We start from the raw sequence: 26295 nt of genomic DNA, 5'->3' as shown, positions 1-26295 counted from the left end.
ATCGTTTTTTTAGCTACATCTAAATAATTTTCGTTTATCTAATTCGGTTTGGCTCTTTTCCACTGAAGCTGTTTGCGCGTGGAGAAGAGGAAAGGCTTTTATTTTCGTTTCTTTCTTCTTTTCATGAATTAAAAATGAGTCGTTCTGCTAAAAAAAAAGAGGAGAAGAAATTTAAATGAGACATTTGAGTCACTTCCTTCCTTCCCCTTCAGAACCCGAAAAAAACAGATGAGGTCACAATAAAATCCAAAACTGGTGATGATGGAGGAGGCGGGATGGAGGGATGGAGGGATGGAGGGATGCAGGAGGGAGGAGAGGAGGAGAGGAGGAGGGGCTTTCTCTCGTCCTCTTTTCTGGTGTCGGTCCGGACGGGAGTCGCTCCCAGAGCTCGGAGGAGCAGCATCGGAACCGCGAAGTGGGAACCGCGAACTAGGCGGGAGAAGCGCGTAACCGGGCACCGGGAGGAACCGGGACCGGGACCGGGGGCAGCCGGAGCCTCCGCCGCGGATGGCGCGTCCCGCGCCGCCTCTCGTCCTCTGCGGCTCCGCTGCGGCTCCGTGACGCGGGGCATGCCGGGAGTGATGGCAGTGACGTGGCCCGTGCTGGCGCTGCTCGCGCTGCACCTGGGTGAGGACCCGCCTTTGTTCCACCTGTTCCCGCGGTGCTGGAACCGGCACACTTTTTATTATCTTATTTAAAAAAAGGACCCGAGCCTGGACCGGTTCTGGTCCCGGTTCCCCCGCCGGTTCTTGGTTTTTCAAGATTACATTTTCTGGCAAAAAATAATTTAAAAAAACCCTTAAATTTAATCATTTATGTTTTTTTTTTTTGACTGGAATTCGTTAGGGATAATTTTTCTACATCCGAAGGAAAAGCTTCAGAACCGTCCCGGTTCCGTTTGCGGCAGTTCTGGGTCGGAACGACCCGGCGGGGGATCCGAACCGCGGCGTGCGCGTGGAGCAGGGGGATGCCCCCCTCCACACGCCCACGCGCACACACACGTATATCATACACACACACATATCACACACACACACACACACACACACACACACACACACACACACACACACACACGCACACGCACACGCACACACACGCACACACACACACACACACAGGTTGTCCCACGCTGGTCGCATTTTCACGTGTTTTTTAATTTTATTTTTAGTTTTTTATTTATTTAAACACTTTTAACTGAATGGGAGAGTTGGTGCGTGGAGCGCGTGCGTGTATGTGCGCGCGCGCGCGCGCGTGTGTGTGTGTGTGTGTGTGTGTGTGTGTGTGTGTGTGTGTGTGTGTGGGGTGCCCCGGCCTCACGCACGGTTCCTGGGGGTTCCGGGAACCAGATTCTGCCACTGCGGGTTTTGCGGGTTTTTCGGGTCTCGGGTTTCCGTGCGCGTGCACGAGCCCCCGCCGCAGTGCGCGAGCACACACATTTCTGCCCCTTCGTCCCTGTCCGGCCTCGAACCCGCAACCCGCTGCACACGCGTCTCTTTCTGCGTCTGGAGCGACTAAAAAGATGCGTCTTATTTCTCTCATTTCAGAGGGTTTTATTTTATTTCTTTTTTATTCCCGGTTTCCGCTCGTTTGAGCTTCTGTTCTGCAGCTGAGTTGCATAACCCGCTGCTCTGCTCTGCTCTGCGCCGCGGCACATTTAGCTGAATTATTATAATACATGTTATTTATAAAGCGCCTTTAAAGGATCTCAAAGACGCTCAACGACGTGTAGAGGGTTTTATATGTTTTATTTTTACTATGTCAAACACATTTCATTAATGTCAGAAATTGTGTTACAGCTCTTTGGGGAAAAAGGGAATTTTCCTTTTTGGAGGAAAAATGATCCTGAATTATTCAGGACGCAGATGCGCGTGCCCGCGGCGGGTTCTATTGTTGGACGGGTCCGCGGGAGCGCGCCTGTGCGCGTGCGCGAGGGTCCCCCCTTTACTGTACACGAGCCCCGTTCACGGCCTTGGCGGGGTTCCGGGCCGCGCATGCGCAGAGCGGCGGGATTAGTCTGCAGATGCGGGAGTCCGGTTCGGGAGAGAAGTTCTGGGGGGGGGGGGGGGGTAGGGTTCCTCAGAAACCAGAACCAGAACCAGGACCGGGTTATGGTCCAAGTCCTGGTTCCTCAGGACCGGTTCTAGGTCCAGGTCCAGGTCCAGGTTCTGGTTCTGGTTCTGGTTCTGGTTCCTCACCTTCGTGGAATCCGTGAACGAAAATAGAAATTTAGAAGAAAAAAAAGAGAGTTTTTATTCATCAGAAGAAGAAAAAAAACAGAAATAAAAACCATATTTTTTCCTTTAAAACGCGGAATAAAACCGAGACATTTGAAACGGAATAAATAGAGACTTTAATGATCCTTCGGAATAAAAGAATCTGCTTGTCTTTGTTATTGAAACAAACAAAAACAACAAGGTAGAAAACCAGGGGCTGATCGATCTGATCGATGTGATTGATCTGATCTGATCGGGAGCGCGTCGTGCGGCCGCGGGAGCGCGCAGCCTCTTTAGTTAGAGGTGATGTAATGATTCTGAGAGAGGGAATCAGTTTCACATCGAAACATCCGGAGCAATCAGCGCATGCGCGGCGGGAGTCCGGATATTTATAATCATCTTAATTGATTTATTCGATCTGAAAAAGTCCCAACATCCGAATAAAACCAGCAGAGAAGGAAGATAAAAATGATAAAACTGCTCAAAAGCGTTTTAGCCGCCGACACGCGACACGGACGCGGCGATGCGCGCGGCCGCTGGGGGCGCGTTCACGTTAATCATTAACACCCGGGACTAATTAAAGGATTTCTTCTGTAATTAAGAAGCTGCGGCTTTTATTCCTAATTATAAAAGAGTCTCCCACAGATCTGAGCGCTGATAAAGTCAGTATTTTTTATTTATTATTCATATTTTTTATTGTGCAAATGTCAAACTTATAAATTCCCGATTTGTGAATTTTCTCGTAAATAACTGAGTTGATAAAATCCGATTTTTTTCATGTAAATATTTTAATTTGAGTTTTGTTGGATAAAATTGGGGAATTTTTTGATCCAGAAATTCGGAGTATTTTTCTGGCTTTTGTATTTTTCAAATGTCCAAATTCATAAAGTCACAACTTTGTCGTGTAAATTTGTACATTTCTGGCACAAGTTTGTGTTTTAAAGAGAAACATTCGGTATTTCTGTAAAAGCCTTTTCTTCTTCTTCTTCTTCTTCTTATTATTATTTCAGTTATTTCCCTCCAACTGCTGCGTTGATTTTGATCTTTTTACAAATTCATCAGAGTAGAAAGAAGAACATTCTCTGGTATTTTTGCTCATTTTTAATGTAAAGAAATCTGGTTTCTTTTGCAATTTTTTAAATTATAACCTTTTGTTTTTTTTAAATACAAATTTAAAAATGAAACCATGATTTAAAGCTTTTATGTTACAAATTTCAGACTTGATAAAGTCAGAATTTAAGTCAGGATTTATTCTTGATATTTGCACCTTTAAACAAAAGACCTTTCTCTCACAAAATAAGGATTTTTAAGACAGAAATGTTTTTTTTTCTAAATTAAACGTTTTCTTCTTGAAAACGTTCTATTGAATAAAGTCACGACTTGAAACGTTGAGTTTATAAAACCAGAATTTCTCCTGAATGATTGAAGTTAAAGTAAAAAGGGGGATGGAAGGTTGAATGAATGAATGTATGTATGTATGTATGTATGTATGTATGTATGTATGTATGTATGTATGTATGTATGTATGTATGTATGTATGTATGTATGTATGTATGTATGTATGTATGTATGTATGTATGTATGGATGGATGTATGTATGTATGTATGTATGGATGGATGGATGGATGAATGAATGAATGAATGAATGAATGAATGAATGAATGAATGAATGAATGAATGAATGAATGAATGAATGAATGAATGAATGATGGAAGGATGGATGAATATATGGATGGATGGATGAAAGAATGGATGGATGGATGATGGATGGATGGATGAATATATGGATGGATGAATATATGGATGGATGGATGGATGAATATATGGATGGATGGATGAAAGAATGGATGGATGGATGAATATATGGATGGATGAATATATGGATGGATGGATGGATGAATATATGGATGGATGGACCATGATTTTAACTTTTATCTTACACATTTCAGACTTGATAACGTCAGAATTTAAGTCAGGATTTATTCTTGATATTTGCACCTTTAAAAAAAAAAAAGACCTTTCTCTCACAAAATAAGGATTTTTAAAGACAGATTTTTTTTTTTCTAAATTAAACGTTCTCTTCTTGAGAACGTTCTAATTGTGTATTTATTCGGGTATTTACTGCTGTGTGTCTTTATTTCTGGACTGTATGTAATGTATGTGTGTCTGGAACCTCTTTTACATCAACCAGGGACTGTCCCTGCTTCTTTTCCTTTAAAAATAAAATACAAATACAAAATACAAATGAATAAAGTCACGACTTGAGTTTATAAAAGCAGAATTTCTCCTGAATGATTGAAGTTAAAGTAAAAAGGGGGAATATTGTCTTGAGATGATTATAATGTAGTTTTCTCTCTCAAAGCGCCGCGGCTCGTGCCCCTCCTCACTAACAGCCGTGTCTGTCCGACACGTCACGCGTGTTAATGTTAATCCAGCCCGATCGAGCAGAACCGGAACACAAACAATCAATCAGGCTGATTCAGAGAACTAAGGGGGCGGGGCCAGTTAGGGGCGGGGCATGTTAGGGGGCGTGTCTGGCACGAGGCGGGTGGACACGCGGTCTCGTGGGGTTTTCTGTTTGTTAACGAGGGACAACTACAATCTGGAAGGATGGATGGATCAAGGATGAATATATGGATGGATGGATGGATGGATGGATGGATGGATGGATGGATGGATGGATGGATGGATGGATGATGGATGGATGGATGAATGATGGATGGATGATGGATGGACGGATGGATGATGGATGGATGGATGGATGGATGGATGGATGGATGGATGGATCAAGGATGAATATATGGATGGATGGATGGATGGATGATGGATGGATGGATGGATGGATGATGGATGATGGATGGATGGATGATGGATGGATGGATGGATGAATGATGGATGGATGATGGATGGACGGATGGATGATGAATGGATGGATGGATGGATGGATCAAGGAGGAATATATGGATGGATGGATGCATGATGGATGGATGGATGGATGATGGATGGATGGATGATGGATGGATGGATGGATGATGGATGGATGATGGATGGATGATGGATGGATGGATGATGGATGGATGATGGATGGATGGATGATGGATGGATGATGGATGGATGGATGGATGATGGATGGATGGATGATGGATGGATGGATGATGGATGGATGGATGATGGATGATGCATGATGGGTGGATGGATGGATGAAAAGATGGAGGATGGATGGATGATGGATGGATGATGGATGGATGGATGGATGGATGAATACATGGATGGATGATGGATGGATGGATGATGGATGAATATATGGATGGATGAAAAGATGGATGATGGATGGATGAAAAGATGGATGGATGATGGATGGATGGATGGATGGATGAATATATGGATGGATGAAAGGATGGATGGATGATGGATGGATGAAAGGATGAATATATGGATGGATGAAAAGATGGATGGATGATGGATGGATGGATGGATGAATATATGGATGGATGGATGGATGATGGATGGATGATGGATGGATGAATGATGGATGAATATATGGATGGATGATGGATGGATGGATGATGGATGAATATATGGATGGATGATGGATGGATGATGGATGGATGGATGGCTGGATGATGGATGGATGAATATATGGATGGATGAAAAGATGGATGATGGATGAATGGATGGATGAATATATGGATGGATGAAAAGATGGATGATGGATGGATGAAAAGATGGATGGATGATGGATGAATATATGGATGGATGAAAAGATGGATGGATGGATGGATGGATGATGGATGAATATATGGATGTATGAAAAGATGGATGGATGGATGGATGAAAAGATGGATGATGGCTGGATGATGGATGGATGAAAAGATGGATGGATGATGGATGAATATATCGATGGATGAATATATGGATGGATGAAAGGATGGATGGATGGATGAAAGGATGAATATATGGATGGATGGATGAAAGGATGGATGGATGGATGGATGAAAGGATGAATGGATGGATGGATGATGGATGGATGGATGGATGGATGGATGATGGATGGATGATGGATGGATGGATGATGGATGGATGATGGATGGATGGATGGATGAATATATGGATTGATGGATGATGGATGGATGGATGGATGATGGATGGATGGATGGATGAATGAATGGATGGATGATGGATGAATGGATGGATGAATATATGGATGGATGGATGGATGAATATATGGATGGATGATGGATGGATGGATGATGGATATATGGATGGATGATGGATGGATGATGGATGAATATATGGATGGATGAAAAGATGGATGGATGGATGGATGGATGAAAAGATGGATGATGGATGGATGAAAAGATGGATGGATGATGGATGAATATATCGATGGATGAATATATGGATGGATGAAAGGATGGATGGATGGATGAAAGGATGAATATATGGATGGATGAAAGGATGAAAGGATGGATGGATGGATGAAAGGATGAATGGATGGATGGATGGATGATGGATGGATGGATGAATATATGGGTGGATGGATTGATGGATGATGGATGGATGGATGGATGGATGATGGATGGATGATGGATGGATGGATGATGGATGGATGATGGATGGATGGATGGATGGATGAATATATGGATTGATGGATGATGGATGGATGGATGGATGAATGAATGGATGGATGATGGATGAATGGATGGATGAATATATGGATGGATGGATGAATATATGGATGGATGATGGATGGATGAATATATGGATGGATGATGGATGGATGGATGATGGATGAATATATGGATGGATGATGGATGGATGATGGATGGATGGATGGTGGATGGATGATGGCTGGATGATGGATGGATGAATATATGGATGGATGGATGAAAGGATAGATGGATGGATGAAAGGATGGATGATGGATTGATGGATGGATGGATGGATGGATGGATGAAAAGATGGATGATGGATGGAGGATGGATGGATGATGGATGGATGATGGATGGATGATGGATGGATGGATGATGGATGGATGGATGGATGGATGAATACATGGATGGATGATGGATGGATGGATGATGGATGAATATATGGATGGATGAAAAGATGGATGATGGCTGGATGATGGATGGATGAAAAGATGGATGGATGATGGATGAATATATCGATGGATGAATATATGGATGGATGAAAGGATGGATGGATGGATGAAAGGATGAATATATGGATGGATGGATGAAAGGATGGATGGATGGATGAAAGGATGAATGGATGGATGGATGGATGGATGATGGATGGATGGATGGATGATGGATGGATGATGGATGGATGGATGATGGATGGATGAATGATGGATGAATATATGGATGGATGATGGATGGATGGATGATGGATGAATATATGGATGGATGATGGGTGGATGATGGATGGATGAATATATGGATGGATGGATGAAAGGATAGATGGATGGATGAAAGGATGGATGATGGATTGATGGATGGATGGATGGATGGATGATGGATGGATGATGGATGATGGATGGATGGATGATGGATGGATGGATGGATGGATGGATGAATACATGGATGGATGATGGATGGATGGATGATGGATGAATATATGGATGGATGAAAAGATGGATGATGGATGGATGAAAAGATGGATGGATGATGGATGGATGGATGGATGGATGGATGATGGATGATGGATGGATGGATGATGGATGGATGGATGGATGGATGAATACATGGATGGATGATGGATGGATGGATGATGGATGAATATATGGATGGATGAAAAGATGGATGATGGATGGATGAAAAGATGGATGGATGAAAGGATGGATGGATGATGGATGGATGAAAGGATGAATATATGGATGGATGAAAGGATGGATGCATGATGGATGGATGAAAGGATGAATATATGGATGGATGAAAAGATGGATGGATGGATGGATGAATATATGGATGGATGGATGGATGATGGATGGATGATGGATGGATGAATATATGGATGGATGGATGAATATATGGATGAAGGATGGATGATGGATGGATGATGGATGGATGATGGATGGATGAATATATGGATGGATGATGGATGGATGATGGATGGATGAATATATGGATGGATGATGGATGGATGATGGATGGATGAATATATGGATGGATGGATGGATGAATATATGGATGGATGGATGATGGATGGATGATGGATGGATGATGGATGGATGAATATATGGATGGATGGATGATAGATGGATGGATGGATGGATGAATATATGGATGGATGGATGATGGATGGATGGATGGATGGATGATGAATGGATGATGGATGGATGGATGGATGATGGATGGATGATGGATGGATGGATGAATATATGGATGGATGATGGATGGATGGATGAGGGATGGATGGATGATGGATGGATGAATATATGGATGGATGGATGATGGATGGATGATGGATGGATGAAAGGATGGATGAAGGATGGATGATGGATGGATGAATATATGGATGGATGGATTGATGGATGGATGATGGATGGATGAATATATGGATGATGGATTGATGGATGGATGAATATATGGATGGATGGATGGATGGATGGATGGATGATGGATGGATGGATGGATGGATGGATGATGGATGGATGATGGATGGATGATGGATGGATGGATGGATGATGGATGGATGATGGATGGATGATGGATGAATATATGGATGGATGGATGGATGGATGGATGGATGAATATATGGATGGATGATGGATGGATGGATGGATGAATATATGGATGGATGGATTGATGGATGGATGAATATATGGATGGATGGATGGATGGATGATGGATGGATGGATGGATGGATGATGGATGGATGGATGGATGGATGGATGGATGATGGATTGATGGATGGATGGATGAATACATGGATGGATGATGGATGGATGGATGATGGATGAATATATGGATGGATGAAAAGATGGATGATGGATGGATGAAAAGATGGATGGATGAAAGGATGGATGGATGATGGATGGATGAAAGGATGAATATATGGATGGATGAAAGGATGGATGCATGATGGATGGATGAAAGGATGAATATATGGATGGATGAAAAGATGGATGGATGGATGGATGAATATATGGATGGATGGATGGATGATGGATGGATGAATGATGGATGAATATATGGATGGATGATGGATGGATGGATGATGGATGAATATATGGATGGATGATGGATGGATGATGGATGGATGGATGGTGGATGGATGATGGCTGGATGATGGATGGATGAAAGGATAGATGGATGGATGAAAGGATGGATGATGGATTGATGGATGAATGAATGGATGGATGATGGATGGATGATGGATGGATGGATGATGGATGGATGATGGAAGGATGATGGATGGATGGATGATGGATGAATGGATGGATGAATATATGGATGGATGATGAATGGATGATGGATAGATGGATGGATGGATGGATGAATATATGGATGGATGATGGATGGATGGATGATGGATGGATGGATGATGGATGAATGGATAGATGAATATATGGATGGATGGATGATGGATGGATGAATATATGGATGGATGAAAAGATGGATGATGGATGGATGATGGATGAATGGATGGATGAATATATGGATGGATGAAAAGATGGATGATGGATGGATGAAAAGATGGATGGATGATGGATGAATATATGGATGGATGATGGATGGATGGATGATGGATGGATGGATGATGGATGGATGATGGATGAATATATGGATGGATGAAAAGATGGATGGATGGATGGATGAAAAGATGGATGGATGATGGATGAATATATCGATGGATGAATATATGGATGGATGAAAGGATGGATGGATGGATGGATGGATGAAAGGATGAATATATGGATGGATGGATGAAAGGATGGATGGATGGATGAAAGGATGAATGGATGGATGGATGATGGATGGATGGATGAATATATGGGTGGATGGATTGATGGATGATGGATGGATGGATGGATGGATGGATGGATGGATGATGGATGGATGGATGATGGATGGATGATGGATGGATGGATGGATGGATGAATATATGGATTGATGGATGATGGATGGATGGATGAATGAATGGATGGATGATGGATGAATGGATGGATGAATATATGGATGGATGGATGGATGGATGGATGAATATATGGATGGATGATGGATGGATGGATGGATGGATGATGGATGGATGGATGGATGGATGATGGATGGATGGATGAATATATAGATGGATGGATGATGGATGGATGGATGGGTGGATGAATATATGGATGGATGGATGGATGGATGAATATATGGATGGATGTATGATGGATGGATGAATATATGGATGGATGGATGATAGATGGATGGATGGATGGATGATGGATGGATGAATATATGGATGGATGGATGATGGATGGATGAATATATGGATGGATGGATGATGGATGGATGGATGGATGGATGAATATATGGATGGATGGATGATGAATGGATGATGGATGGATGGATGGATGGATGATGGATGGATGGATGAGGGATGGATGGATGGATGATGGATGGATGAATATATGGATGGATGGATGAATATATGGATGAAGGATGGATGATGGATGGATGATGGATGGATGATGGATGGATGAATATATGGATGGATGATGGATGGATGATGGATGGATGAATATATGGATGGATGATGGATGGATGATGGATGGATGAATATATGGATGGATGGATGGATGAATATATGGATGGATGGATGATGGATGGATGATGGATGGATGATGGATGGATGATGGATGGATGAATATATGGATGGATGGATGATAGATGGATGGATGGATGGATGAATATATGGATGGATGGATGATGGATGGATGGATGGATGATGAATGGATGATGGATGGATGGATGGATGATGGATGGATGATGGATGGATGGATGAATATATGGATGGATGATGGATGGATGGATGAGGGATGGATGGATGATGGATGGATGAATATATGGATGGATGGATGATGGATGGATGATGGATGGATGAAAGGATGGATGAAGGATGGATGATGGATGGATGAATATATGGATGGATGGATTGATGGATGGATGATGGATGGATGAATATATGGATGATGGATTGATGGATGGATGAATATATGGATGGATGGATGGATGGATGGATGGATGATGGATGGATGGATGGATGGATGGATGATGGATGGATGATGGATGGATGATGGATGGATGGATGGATGATGGATGGATGATGGATGGATGATGGATGAATATATGGATGGATGGATGGATGGATGGATGGATGGATGAATATATGGATGGATGGATGATGGATGGATGGATGGATGAATATATGGATGGATGGATTGATGGATGGATGAATATATGGATGGATGGATGGATGGATGATGGATGGATGGATGGATGGATGATGGATGGATGGATGGATGGATGGATGGATGATGGATTGATGGATGGATGGATGGATGGATGGATGGATGGATGGATGGATGGATGGATGGATGGATGGATGATGGATGATGGATTGATGGATGGATGAGCTACTTCTCCAACTCCACCTGTTTCTCTTCATCCTTCTGTTTCAGGTCCTTTTCGTTGTCGTTCATTCCATTTGCTGACGACACTGTCGTCTATATTTGATGTATTTTATATATATTTTATTTATTATATTTTAATTCCTCCTCCTGCAGTTCAGAATCTGAGAACCTTCTAGATGTTTTTGATAAAAAGAGTCTTTATGAACATGGACTTCCTGCTGAAGAGACCGATCAGCCAATCAGAGAGCTGCGTGGTCTTATAATGTACATCTTTATCTCTCCCCCTCTCCTCTCTCACCTCCTCCTGGTCCTGGTCCTGGTCCTGGTCCTGGTCCTGGTCCTGGTTCACCTCCTCCTGGTCCTGGTCCTGGTCCCGGTCCTGGTCCTGGTCCTGGTCCTGGTTCACCTCCTCCTGGTCCTGGTCCTGGTCCCGGTCCCCCCCCCCCAGTCTCTGTGCTGCAGACGGTGCTGGTCGGCGCCGCCCAGTGCGACTCGGTGTTCAAGGGTTTCTCGGACTGTCTGATCCAGCTGGGAGACAACATGGCCAACTACCCCCAAGACCTGGACGACCGGCAGAACCTGCACCAGATCTGCAGGTGAGTCCAGAACCACCACCCAAACCAGGGGGGTCTAGAAACCTCAGACTGGACCATCAGACCCATCAGACCCAGACTGGACCATCAGACCCAGACTGGACCATCAGACCCAGACTGGACCATCAGACCCAGACTGGACCATCAGACCCAGACTGGACCATCAGACCCAGACTGGACCATCAGACCCAGACTGGACCATCAGACCCATCAGACCCAGACTGGACCATCAGACCCAGACTGGACCATCAGACCCAGACTGGACCATCAGACCCATCAGACCCAGACTGGACCATCAGACCCAGACTGGACCATCAGACCCAGACTGGACCATCAGACCCAGACTGGACCATCAGACCCAGACTGGACCATCAGACCCAGACTGGACCATCAGACCCATCAGACCCAGACTGGACCACCAGACCCAGACTGGACCACCAGACCCAGACTGGACCATCAGACCCAGACTGGACCATCAGACCCAGCAGACCCAGACTGGACCATCAGACCCAGACTGGACCATCAGACCCAGACTGGACCATCAGACCCAGACTGGACCAGCAGACCCAGACTGGACCATCAGACCCAGACTGGACCACCAGACCCAGACTGGACCATCAGACCCATCAGACCCAGACTGGACCATCAGACCCAGACTGGACCCAGACGGTCGTCTGGAACCTGGAACCAGGACCGAGGCTTTTATTTTGTAGTCCCAACACACTTTTATTTTTTAGCCCCGACACGCTTTTATTTTTTAGTCCCAACATTCCAAAGCTTTTATTTTTTAGCCCCGACACTCTGAAGCTTTTTTTTTTTTGATCAAGGTATTTTTATTTAGTTTTACAAGTTATAGTTTACAGTTTAACATAAGTTCAACAGGACACACAAGAAGAAAACAAAAAACCCATCGACCCCCCCCCCCTCCCAAATACCAGACATATAGAGTTCACAGTATGAAATACATAGTTCAGCATTCAGTGCTCATATAGCCAGATAACAAAAAACAAACAAATAGCAACAAAAGAGATACAATAGTAAAAGATGACTGAGGACAGCAACAGAGGTTTAGTGTACTATACTGTCTGCCTCCATATCTTCAACAAACATTAAGAAAGGCTGCCAAATGTTATAAAATTTTCTAGTAGACCCCCTTATTGTGTATCTGATCTTCTCCAACTTGATATGGTACATGATTTCCCGAACCCAATGACTGTATGTTGGAGGTGCTGGGTCTTTCCATTTCAGTAATATCAGTCTCCTAGCTAGGAGAGAGCAGAAAGCCACCATCATTCTTTCCCACATCTCTAGCTGGGAGTCTATCTGAGGTACACCAAAAAGTGCAATGAATGGAGACGGTGCAAGCCTTTTTGCAAAGATCTTAGAAAAGGTCTCAAAGATGGGCTGCCAGAAAGCGCAGAGCTTTGGACACGTCCAGAACATGTGTAGGAGAGTGGCTGGATCTCGCCCGCACCTATCACAAGTGGGGTCGATATCAGCACTGATCTTAGAGAGCCTAACTTTAGACCAGTGCAGACGATGTACAATTTTAAACTGAATGACAGCATGTCTAAGACAGATGGAAGATGAAAAAATTCCCTGTATTATTTTGTGCCAAGTGTCGTCCATAATTTGCTGATTTAAATCTGTCTCCCATTTATTTTTGAGGAGGTCCAAAGGCATCAAGTTATTAGAATATAGTATTTCGTATATTGTGCTAATAGTTCGTTTTCTGACTAGTTTACAATCAAAAATTTAATCTAATAGGCCAGTTGGAGGACGTAAGGGAGAGCATACAAAGTTTGAGAATACAAAATTCCGGAGCTGCAGATATCTATAAAAATGTGATTTGGGAATGTGATATCTTTGTACCAACTGTTCAAAGGAGGCAAAGCTGCCATCAATATACAGATCAGACAGGGATACCATACCTCTTCTGGACCACATATCAAAGACCCCATCTATTAACGATGGGACAAACATATGATTCAGTGTAATTGGGGCAGCCTGAGAAAGCTCTGTAAGTGCAAAGGATCTTCTGAATTGGTTCCAGATCTTGATTGAATGCAAAACAACAGGGTTGGAGGTAAAGTTAGAAATGGGCTGTGGAAATGGCAACTTAGAACACAGTAAGGCTTTTAAAGATGTGGAATTTACAGACGCCCCCTCCAGATTTAGCCATCCAGTGTCAACGTTATCATTATTGTTATCCATCCAATATAACAGTACCCGAATGTTAACAGCCCAATAGTAATACAAGAAATTAGGGAGTGCCATTCCTCCCATTGAGCGAGGTCTCTGAAGTACACTTCTTTTTATCCGGGGCGGTTTTTTGTTCCAAATAAAACTTGATATTTGATTATTTAATTTAGTAAAAAAAGATTTAGTTAAGAAGATGGGAAGACACTGAAATATATATAAAAATTTGGGCAGTATATTCATTTTTACTGTATTAATTCTTCCACCTAGAGATAAAGGCAGAGGATCCCATCGTTCAATATCCTGATTTAAGTTTGATAACAGGGGCTGATAGTTAACAGCATAAAGATCTTTATGTTTATCTGTAATCCATATGCCGAGATATTTGAATTTTTTGGGGCTAATTTTAAAGGGGAGTGAGTTTAAGGATGTTGCATTATTACTAGTGCCAACAGGCATCAACTCACTTTTTTGAACATTGACCCTGTAGCCAGATTTTTTTTTGCCAAATTCTTTTAGTAAGGTCATTAATTTAGGGATACTCAAAAGGGGGTTGTGATATATATAGGAGCATGTCATCCGCATAAAGCGAGACTTTGTGCTCCTCCCCTGCTCGGTGAATTCCTCTGATATCCGCATTTTGCCTCGGAGCTAAAGCTAGTGGTTCCATTGCGACCGCAAAGAGAAGCGGTGACATGGGGCATCCCTGTCTTGTACCACGTTTAAGCTCGAAGAAAGGGGACAGATTATTATTAGTACGAACAGCAGCCGTTGGAGAAGTATATAAAAGTCTGATCCATGATATGAATTTATTGCCAAATCCAAATCTCTCCAGTGTGCTGAAAAGATAGTCCCACTCCACCCGGTCAAACGCCTTTTCAGCATCAAGTGAGAGGACGACCTCTGGCACACCAGGGGGAGAGGGGCTATAAAGGATGTTAAAAAGGCGTCGGACGTTGAAAAAAGAATAACGGTTCTTAATAAAGCCTGTTTGGTCAGGTGATATAATGGAAGGCAGAACCCCCTCTAGTCGACGTGCCAGAACCTTGGCAAGGATTTTTGCATCCGTGTTAAGGAGAGAAATCGGGCGGAATGAATTACACTCTAGAGGGTTTTTTCCTTTTTTGAGAATAACAGAGATCACTGCTTGGCGCATGGTCAGAGGTAACACCTTATGTGAAAGTGACTCTTGAAAAACAGACAATAGTAAAGGGGCAAGTTGGTCTGAGAATTTTTTGAAGAAATCTGTCGGATACCCGTCTGGTCCTGGGGACTTGCCGCTTTGCATAGATCTGATTGCAGATATTATTTCCAGGGCCGAGAAGTCTTTCTCCAATGAATCAGCCATGTCTGGGTCTACTGATGGAACATGTAGGGATCTTAAAAAATCCTCCAACATTGAGGGTTCAGTTGGACATTCCGATGTGTATAATACTTGATAGAAATTTTTAAAACAGGAGTTAATTTTGAGGCTATCTGTACACTTTGAATCTTGTTCATCATTGATCGCAGGTATAGTCTGATTGGCAGTTCTTTGTCGTAACTGATGCGCGAGAATACGTCCAATTTTCTCCCCATGCTCATAGCATCCGTGTCTAGATTTGGAGAGGAGATATTCTGCCTGTTGCGTTGATAAGATATCAAATTCAGTCTGCAAAGACAAACGTTTTTTCACCATGTCAGGAGATGGTTGACAGCTATATAACATATCTAGTTCCAGGATTTGATCTGTTAATTCTTTAAGGCGCACTGTATTTGTTTTCTTCTTATTCGCACAATAAGAAATTATTTGGCCTCGTAGATAAGCTTTTAAAGATTCCCATATAGTGGAATATGACATTCCTGGTGTTTGATTAGTGTCAAGAAAAAATTGTATTTCAGATGAAATGAAGTTGGTAAAAGACTCTTCTGATAAGAGAAGAGGATTGAGTCTCCAAGGGCGGTAACTATTTTGTGTGTTAGGAATGCTGATTTTCGTGGTTAGTGGACCATGATCTGAAATGACTATGGCATCATAATCACACTGAGTTACAGAAGATAGAAGTCTTTTATCCAGGAAAAAGGTATCTATGCGAGAATAGCTCTTATGCACTGGGGTCACTCTGAAGCTTTTATGTTTTACTCCCAACCCGCTTTTATTTTGTAGTCCCGATACTATAAAGCTTTTATTTTTTAGTCTCAACACGCTTTTATTTTGTAGTCCCAACACGCTTTTATTTTTTGGCCCCGACACTCTGAAGCTTTTATTTTTTAGTCCCAACATTCCAAAGCTTTTATTTTTTAGCCCCGACACTCTTGAAGCTTTTATTTTTTAGTCTCAACATGCTTTTATTTTTTAGTCCCAACACGCTTTTATTTTGTAGTCCTGATACTATGAAGCTTTTATTTTTTAGTCTGAACACGCTTTTATTTTGTAGTCCTCCTGATACTATGAAGCTTTTATTTTTTATCCCAGACACTCTTGAAGCTTTTATTTTGTAGTCCTGATACTCTGAAGCTTTTATGTTTTAGTCTCTAGTCTTTAGACTAGACTGAGACCACCAGTGATCCATGAGCCTGGTTGGGGGGGGGGGGTGTCCATATGTGCCCCCCCCTTCACTGCCCCCCCCCTTTAATCCCCGACCACCACCCGAACTGGTGGCACCAGATGGCTCATGGAGCCCCCGAACCCCCGAACCCCCCACATGATTTTTTAATGCAGTGACAGCTCCATCACAGCGGAGCCGAGGCGTGCCGGGGGGGGGTGTTAATACACACACACACACACACACACACACACACACACACACACACACACACACACACACACACACACACACACACACACACACATACTCACACCCGTTAATTGCGCTGAGGCGGCGCCGCGACATGCTTCGGTTCAAGAGGTCAACATCAATAAGAGCAGATTGGAAGATTGGATTAGATACGCAGCACGAGCGTGTGTGTGTGTGTGTGTGTGTGTGTGTGTGTGTGTGTGTGTGTGTGTGTGTGTGTGTGTGTATTAACACCCCCCCCCCTGACAGACGACAGACGGGTTTAAGAGGAAAAAAAAGGGGGAAAGATGATGAAATCAGGAACATTCTGAAAGAAAAGCTGCATAAAGGAGCAGAGCTGGGGATGGAATCACATGTCAAGAATCCATTTGATTCTTAAGATTCAGAATCAATGATCAAGATTTGATTCTGATATTGATTTGGGTTAGTGTTATTAAAACAGTTTTTCAGCTGTTGCATGAATTATATGACTGTAGTTATGCAAAATATTACTACTAGTATTATATTGAGATTCAACAGCAAGTATTGGCAGCTAATGATGCTGTAAGGACCAATCAGCTCCCAGAATGCTGATAGAACTGCTTTCAGAAACATCGTGGGTCAGAATTACCAAACAGATCCAGGGAGAAAACAGAGACGGATGAAATCGGTTTTATTTTTTCCATTTTCGGTCTATTTCGGTTTTTAATTTTTGGGAATTTGATTTTTAGCATTTTATGCAAATGTAACCCCAAGACAGTATATAAAGTAATGAAATATAGACAATTTATGCAATTATAACTGAAAAATGTAATGTTTTCATACCTTTAAACATATTTAAAGGCAAAATCATGGCACCAGTTATTCTCGTGTCCAACAAAACATTCCTTTTTTGGGCATAAACAAAAAAATAACAAAAAGTTGTAATGATGGAAAAAAAATCGATCTTTAGACATATGAATAGATTTTTAGGATTTAATATGAGAATCAATTTAGAATCGGAAAATCGATTTTTTTCAACACAGGCCTATAAAGGAGGGAAAGAGAAGGAAGGGAGGAGACGTGAAGAAGTGAAAGTATGGAGTTTAAAGAGTGAAGGAGGGATAAATGCTTGACTTTTCAATTCAAAATACGGTTGACGTCATCGACAATAATAATAACAGAATATAATAAACTAAATAACGTCACAATTTAAATTGTGGTCTGTATCCGCTCTTACATTTGATGTTTTCTGCTCATAACTCATGCATGAAAACCGTTTTTTAAGCTAAAGTGGAAAATGGTTCCTGTACCAAAAACAACTTGTGGTTTTCTTTAGTTCCAGCCGCATTATAAAAGGTTAGAAAGACTTTCTTGTGTAATAAAATCTGGTTGTGGTCCCGGTTCCTGGTTCCTGTTTGCTTGTGCGGGGACTGGAAAGACAAACAAAGCGACGCCTCAGATTGTTTTATTCCCAGCAGAGACGGAGGATCCTGCCATCTGCTCGGAGGTTGCTGGTTCCCCGCCAGCTCCTCCTGCTGCCCCGTCCCTGAAACACGGACGTAATCGGGAATTAAAAGTCACGTTCTGTATTGAACCAATACGGACATTTATTATGCTCTTATTTATTGATGTCAAAATCTACAGGTGAAGGTTGGAAAATTTGAATATATTGCAAAACCTAATTCGTAGTAAATTCAACTAAAGGTGAAACAAATATATATTTTCCTACTACATGCAAAGTTAGATATATTTCAAACCTTTATTTGTTATAATTTTGGTGATTATAACTCACAGTTTATGAAAACCCCAAAAAAAAATCTAAAAAAAATTTGAATATTTTATGAAATCAATAAACAATTGAATCATCAAAATGATAACAAATAAAGATTTAACACATCTTTTTTTGCATGTAATAAGACTAATATATTAGTTTCATCTTTTAAGTTGAATTATTGAAACAAATGAACTTTTACGCCATATTCTAATTTCTACGGAAGAGCATTACGAACAGGCAGGAGAAAAATAAAAATAATAGTAATAATTAGTTTAGTTTAGTTTATTTGCACATAAAAATATACAACCGTTTTAAAAAGTACAGACAAACAGTATGTAGAAAAAAGGAAATAAAAAAAAAGAAATACAATATAACAGAAAATGTGCGGGAGGAACCAAAAAACCCATAAGGGCTTGTCGAGTGGTTACTAGGGTGAAACAAACAATATCTACGGAAATATGTAAAACATAGGACAACTAAGGAAAATAATCTTAAAATTGAAATAAATAATAAATTAAATAAATAAAAAATAGAATAAAATAAATAAAAATTAAATTAAATTAAAATAAAATTGCTAGAAAACAAAAACAGGAATCTAATAAGCGTGTGCAGAGAAGTTCTGGAAATGAATGGTTAAGCTTTGATAAATGTGCAAAAATGTTGTGATTTGTTTTTTGAAAGTATTTGTACTCGAGCGTTCTCTAATACGGTGGTAAAGTTTTACAATAAAGAGGAACCTCTGAATCTAGTTGGAAATTGGGAAAAAGTAGAGCTGAAAAAAGTGGGATTTAAAACTTAAAACTTTAAATCAAAGCATTTTGTTTTTTCATATAAAATAAACACATTTTTATGCAGTTTAGAAGTTTTGGGGATGTCCCTTTTTTTTGGCGCCAGCGCTGCTGAAATCGGGGCGTCCCTTATTTCTATTTCTGAAAGGTGGCAGCTGTAACCGGAGCCGCCTCGCTAACGCCTGTCGTGTTTCTCCCGCAGCTACTGGGACAACTTCCACGCCTGCGCCACCACGGCGCTGGCCGACTGCCAGGAGGGCGCCACCGACCTCTGGGACAAACTCAAGAAGGAGTCGCGCAACCTGAACTTCCAGGGGAGTCTGTTTGAACTGTGCGGCAGCGGCAACGGGGCCCCCGGGGGCCCCGGGGCCGCCAGGGGCCTCGCGCTGGCGCTGCTCGCCGCGCTGCCCGCCCTACTGACTTGGCTGGCGTTTTAACGCAAAACCAGAACAAACATAGAAGCAAAGTGGAAAAAAAAGAAGACTAACTGTTAAAAAAAAAGAGAAAAGAAAAGAGAAACTCGTCCTTTGTGAAAACACAACCTCCAGGACCCGGTCCCGAGGTCTCACCGGGCCCGGGTTCAGCGCCGGCACCTCTGCCGGAGCCCTCGTCCAATCACAGCCCGCCTGACCCCGGAGATGGATCCCATGCATTATTCACCACCACATCCAGCCCAAATGAAGACAGTGATGACATTTGATGGATTCTCGCCGGCGTACAACTGTGTGATTAGCTAGAATGAAAGCGCGCCATGCATTATTGATGTCCGGGAGGCTCGACCCGCCGGCGCGACCGCGGCCGCCGACACGCGCGGGGCTGCTTAACACAGCTCCCACGTAGCTCCAGGTACTGACTCAGGTCACGTTTACACTGAGCCGGGTATTTACAACAACGGATATTTCCCCCTCTACGCTTTGTTTTCATTTACACGAACCCACATAGATAGCTGTTAAGGTGCTATGAGCAGCCAAACCTACAGGGGGCAGTGTAACGAGAAGATAAAGTCATGCTAGCCAATCAGAATCCTGGAAAAAAAACATCAACAAATGACACGAGTAACTTCCAGTTACTTCCAAGATGAACGAGAGTCTTTCGTTTGGAGTGACAGAGAAGTGGAGATACTTTTAAGTGTGACGTTAGAATATAAAACAGGTAAAATACAAGAAAATATTGACGGTGGCCAAACTAATTGTAAACAACTTTGCAAATCTCCACTTTGGCCGGAGTTTTCAGAAATGATTGGTGACTTTGAGCTTCGTTTTCGTGTAAACGAACGGCCAAAACGCATGAAAACACCACCGTTTTTGCTACGTGTAAACGGGGCCTGAGACGTCCAGTAGCCGACTGGTAAATGTGACGGACCGGATGCTGGATGTTGGTGTAGCCTAATGTATAGAGGGAATGCATTGACGTCACTTTCCCACGGGACACCCTCCTTACTCGCTGAGTGGCTGCAACTAGTGGAGAAGACGGGATAACAGACGATTATTAAGCTTAAATTAGCGTCAGGTGGACTTGACAGTGACCCGTACAGTTACCAAGAACCAGTGGTCCATGGACATTAATATTTGGTACAGTTACCAAGAACCAGTGGTCCATGGACATTAATATTTGGTACAGTTACCAAGAACCAGTGGTCCATGGACATTAATATTCGGTACAGTTACCAAGAACCAGTGGTCCATGGACATTAATATTTGATACAGTTACCAAGAACCAGTGGTCCATGGACATTCATATTTGTCCACGAATCCAGTTTCCTGATATTTATATGTACTTAATTTCTACGCCGGGGAAATACACGAAGCAAAGCTTGAAGGCTTACAAAAGTCTTGACGCTTGGTCCGACTTCAAGACAGGATTTGTTGTAGAAATTAAAGTGATGAGGACACTGAACTTTATGATTTGACCGTTTAACGTTAGCTACCCAAAAATCCAACATTACCTGATACAAAATGGGAACCACAAATCCACGATTCGGTGTCTGGAATCTAGTTGTTTCTGTGAATTGCAGCGATCCATTTGTCTCTCTTAAGCTTATTTTTCGGCAGTCTGTAAAACGATAACTCAGATTTCTTGCTAAATCTATGAGTACAGTCGATCGCACAACAGCTCTTTCCCATTTTAGATGTTTTTGAGTTGCTTAAACTGAAAGTTTACGCTGACACTCAGTCTTTCTGCCACTCAGTCTTTCTGACACTCAGTCTTTCTGCCACTCAGTCTTTCTGCCACTCAGTCTTTCTGCCACTCAGTGGGTGAAACCCGTCTTGAAGTCGCATCTGTGACATTATGTGCATTCCCTCTATTTGTGTCGGGCGTGGTTGTGGGCGGGACACGGAGTACGACGTTGTGTTGACCACATGATCCCTGCAGCATGACTTGCAGTCAGTTGTGAGATATTATCTTAAATTTCTAGTGTTTTACATCCGGTTCCGGCGGTCGCCGGCCCGCCACCGTTCTAGCTACTTTATGAAGTCATCCTCATGTGAAGAAGTGTCGTTTTGACGGTTTCTGGCGTGAACGACGCCCCTTTTCCTCAAACTCTGGAGTGCAGGGACGCGGACGCTAACCCGCCCGAAGTCAGCTCGGAGTTTCAAAACGTCTCGGGAAACGGGCTCAAAAACTCTCAAGTGTTGATAATCACGTGCTGTTGATTGTCATCACTTGAGAAGACGGCGGTCAGGTTCAAGTTAGCCCGAGGTGGTGGTCGTCATGGAGACGGGACGTCCTTCAACGCCTCCCGCAGGTCCGGGTCTCCTCCTACCCCCACTAGAGGACCTCGGCTAGCCCGTTTTCATTAGAACAGAACAACCAAACCCAGACTTTTCAGTCACGTCGACTTTTCGGAGCTTCGCCACCCATCAATAATTTTGTAGGAATAAAAAAAGAGTACGTTTAGGTAAAAGTTTAGTTCAGCGGCGATGATAAATGTGAGAAAGTTGTCAAACAAATGTTTTATCTAACGGCTTTGAGCACAAGATTAGGCGAGTTTAGCTAAAATAAAGCCTTAGATCGGGTCTTTGTGTAGGCGGGATAGTTCAGCATCCTGGCGTCAGTGTAGCTAAACCAGATGAGCTCTGATATCTGATCATTAGTAGCAAAGCTAAACTACGTAACTCAAGTCTGGATTAGCGCTAACAACGTTATGTCAGCTAAAATGGCTAACGGCTAAAATACTCAATTACAGTTTTCTGGATTTAGAGGAAAACTAGATTAAATAGTTATTTCAAAATCTGGAGTAGCAGCTAAACCGGAACAGGTCTGGTTGGTTTATAGACGCTAAACGTCTTTACGCGCTAACATCCTGAATTAGCAGTTGAACGAGGTTAGATTGTATAAAGACGAAATTAAACACATTTAAAGCCTTAATTAGAAGCTAAACTTTAATAGTTCTAGTTGGCTAAACATTCAGCTAAACGAAAGCTGGGGCTGTTGGGTAAAGAGCAGCTTAGTTTAGCAGCTAAATCAGCTAAATGTGGCTACGCGTGATGAGGTCCGAACGGCAGCGGCGAGCGTCTCAGAGGACCGTTAGAAGCCGCCATCAGGGTCGGTAGAAACTCCCAGAATTCAACGAGGATGATAGTAAAACTGTAAAAGCCTCGCAGTAACTCGATCCACTTCTGCGCTCCCCGGATCACGACAGGAAGTGGCGAGGCAGCACCGCTCAGCTTCCTGTGCTGAAGAACTGAGATGACGGTTGTAAACCTGACGGGTTGTTGGAGGCTCCACAGACTCCCCGGATGTTTCTGATTCCAGTACGGGAACGGAAACAACTGCCGTTTGAGCTCCGGCGAGTCTCAGGTGTGGTCCTGAACTGGATTCCTAGCTGGATTCTGAACTGGATTCTGAACTGGATTCCTAGCTGGATTCTGAACTGGATTCCTAGCTGGATCCTGAACTGGATTCCTAGCTGGATTCTGAACTGGATTCTGAACTGGATTCTGAACTGGATTCTCAGCTGGATTCTGAGCTGAGTCGTCATGTGACCTAAAGGTCGAGTGGGAGCTGTGACGAGGTTTCCATCAGTTGAGCAGGTTTCCAGCAGGTTTTCAGCAGTTGTGCAAGTTTCCAGCAGTTGTGCAGGTTTCCACCAGTTGAGCAGGTTTCCGGCAGGTTTCCAGCAGGTTTACACCAGTTGTGCAGGTTTCCGGCAGGTTTCCAGTATTGTGGCGAGCCAGCTAGGAGCCTAAAAATCCCATTTGGCCCACTCGTCCCTTGAGATGCGGCTCATTTGGATCTGGAGGTTTCCAGCAGGTTTCCAGGAGTTGTGCAGGTTTCCAGCAGTTGTGCAGGTTTCCAGCAGTTGAGCAGGTTTCCAGCAGTTGAGCAGGTTTCCAGCAGGTTTCCAGCAGTTGAGCAGGTTTCCAGCAGGTTTCCAGCAGTTGAGCAGGTTTCCAGCAGTGGAGCAGGTTTCCAGCAGTGGAGCAGGTTTCCAGCAGTTGTGCAGGTTTCCAACAGGTTTCCAGCAGGTTTCCAGTATTGTGGCGAGCCAGCTAGGAGCCTAAAAAGCCCATTTGGCCCACTCGTCCCTTGAGACGCGGCTCATTTGCAAAATTGGCACGTTAACATCCAATAATCCCTAAAAAGCAAACAGACAGGGATGGGAGTGACGGGGAGGTTTGGTGGATGACTCCCAACATCCCTGCATTGCATCACCAGCAGGTTTCCACCAGTTGTGCAGGTTTCTAGCAGTTGTGCAGGTTTCCAGCAGGTTTCCAGCAGTTGTGCAGGTTTCTAGCAGTTGTGCAGGTTTCTAGCAGTTGTGCAGGTTTCCAGCAGTTGAGCAGGTTTCCAGCAGTAGTGCAGGTTTCCAACAGGTTTCCAGCAGATGTGCAAGTTTCCAGCAGGTTTCCAGCAGGTTTCCAGCAGTTGTGCAAGTTTCCGGCAGGTTTCCAGCAGTTGTGCAAGTTTCCAGCAGGTTTCCAGCAGGTTTCCAGTATTGTGGCGAGCCAGCTAGGAGCCTAAAAAGCCCATTTGGCCCACTCGTCCCTTGAGACGCGGCTCATTTGCAAAATTGGCACGTTAACATCGTATAATCCCTAAAAAGCAAACAGACAGGGATGGCAGTGACGGGGAGGTTTGGTGGATGACTCCCAACATCCCTGCGTTGCATCACTGCAGCGCGTCGCGCACCAGGAGAGCGAGGCTAAGCCGCCGGAGCAGAATCACGTTTTTATGTCGACAGCAATATGAAGAGGAGACTTTCAGGCCAGTGTAAAGCTGGAACCGTGGCTGAAGAGCGGTCCGACTGTTGCCATTAGCACGCCCCCCTCTTAGCGGCAACTCATCCCACAACTCTGTAGAGGTGACATGTTTTAGCTCCGTACTTTAGAAGCAGAGTCCCAACAGCGCAGTAGCATCATGAACTACAGTCAATAAACTCTTGTTTGTTCCTTTGCTGAGACGCAGGGGACGTTTCCACTGCCTTTGTTTGTTTGTTTGTTCGTTGCCTGGTTGGTTCGTCTGTTTGTTTGTTTACGGAGATGTTGAGTAACAAAAAAAATGTTTTAAAAGATGGATTTATTTAACAATCATGTATTAAGAGAACATGTATATGAAGAGGATTTTCAGAGCATCAGAATGAAGATATTAGAGATAATCTATCCCAGATGTTTTAACAGCAGATTGATTTATAGATGATAGGCCTACTGAGATATTAAATATAACAATTGCTAAAAATGATGAAGAGGAATAAATAAAATTACTAATGTTTGAAAACGTCTGCTGCGGTTTTATTTGGGGACCAACTGAATCTGTTCTTCCTGTGAACGTTTACTGGTGTTTGAGAGGACGATCTATTATTCATGAGCAGCGTCTCGTCCTGGCCCTCGCCGGCTGAGACGAGGAGGAGGAAGACGAGGAGGAGGAAGACGAGGGGGAGGAGGAGACGGAGGAAGACGAGGAGGAGGAAGACGAGGGGGAGGAAGACGAGGAGGAGGAGGAGGCGGAGGAAGACGAGGAGGAGGAATACGAGGGGGAGGAGGACGAGGGGGAGGAGGAGACGGAGGAAGACGAGGAGGAGGAAGACGAGGGGGAGGAAGACGAGGAGGAGGAAGACGAGGGGGAGGAGGAGACAGAGGAAGACGAGGAGACGCAGAAGCCCTTCCCCCAGTCCAGCATGGAATATCTTCTGACTCCGCCGCTACAAAAAACAGAAAAAAGATTTTTAAAGCATCCTGTTAACGAGCAACACCCAAGTAACAACAACGTAACACCAACGTAACAATAAAGTAACAACGTAACAATAAAGCAACAACGCAACACTAAAGTAACAACGTGACAATAAAGCAACAACGCAACACTAAAGTAACAACGTGACAATAAAGTAAAACCAACGTAACAAAAACGTAACACCAACATAACAA

At 43.2% G+C, this 26295-nt stretch overlaps 1 protein-coding gene and 1 long non-coding RNA gene across 2 annotated transcripts; both read left to right on the top strand.

Annotated features, from left to right (window-relative positions):
* Positions 1-319: 319 nt before the first annotated feature.
* Positions 320-22129, top strand: nrn1a (neuritin 1a). Its single transcript, XM_061713291.1, has 3 exons — positions 320-627; positions 12287-12434; positions 20133-22129. The coding sequence occupies exons 1-3, from the start codon at positions 570-572 to the stop codon at positions 20365-20367; spliced, it is 441 nt and encodes a 146-aa protein (XP_061569275.1). The 5' UTR covers positions 320-569; the 3' UTR covers positions 20368-22129.
* Positions 22130-22145: 16 nt separating this feature from the next.
* On the top strand, positions 22146-25618 carry LOC133423159 (uncharacterized). Its single transcript, XR_009770802.1, has 3 exons — positions 22146-24222; positions 24378-24399; positions 24623-25618. It is a non-coding gene; the product is annotated as an uncharacterized LOC133423159 (long non-coding RNA).
* The last annotated feature ends 677 nt before the right edge of the window (positions 25619-26295 follow it).

The sequence above is a fragment of the Cololabis saira genome, chromosome 22 (assembly GCF_033807715.1).
Source record: "Cololabis saira isolate AMF1-May2022 chromosome 22, fColSai1.1, whole genome shotgun sequence".
Classification (NCBI taxonomy): Eukaryota; Metazoa; Chordata; class Actinopteri; order Beloniformes; family Belonidae; genus Cololabis; species Cololabis saira.
This window is presented reverse-complemented; position numbering and strand designations above follow the sequence as displayed.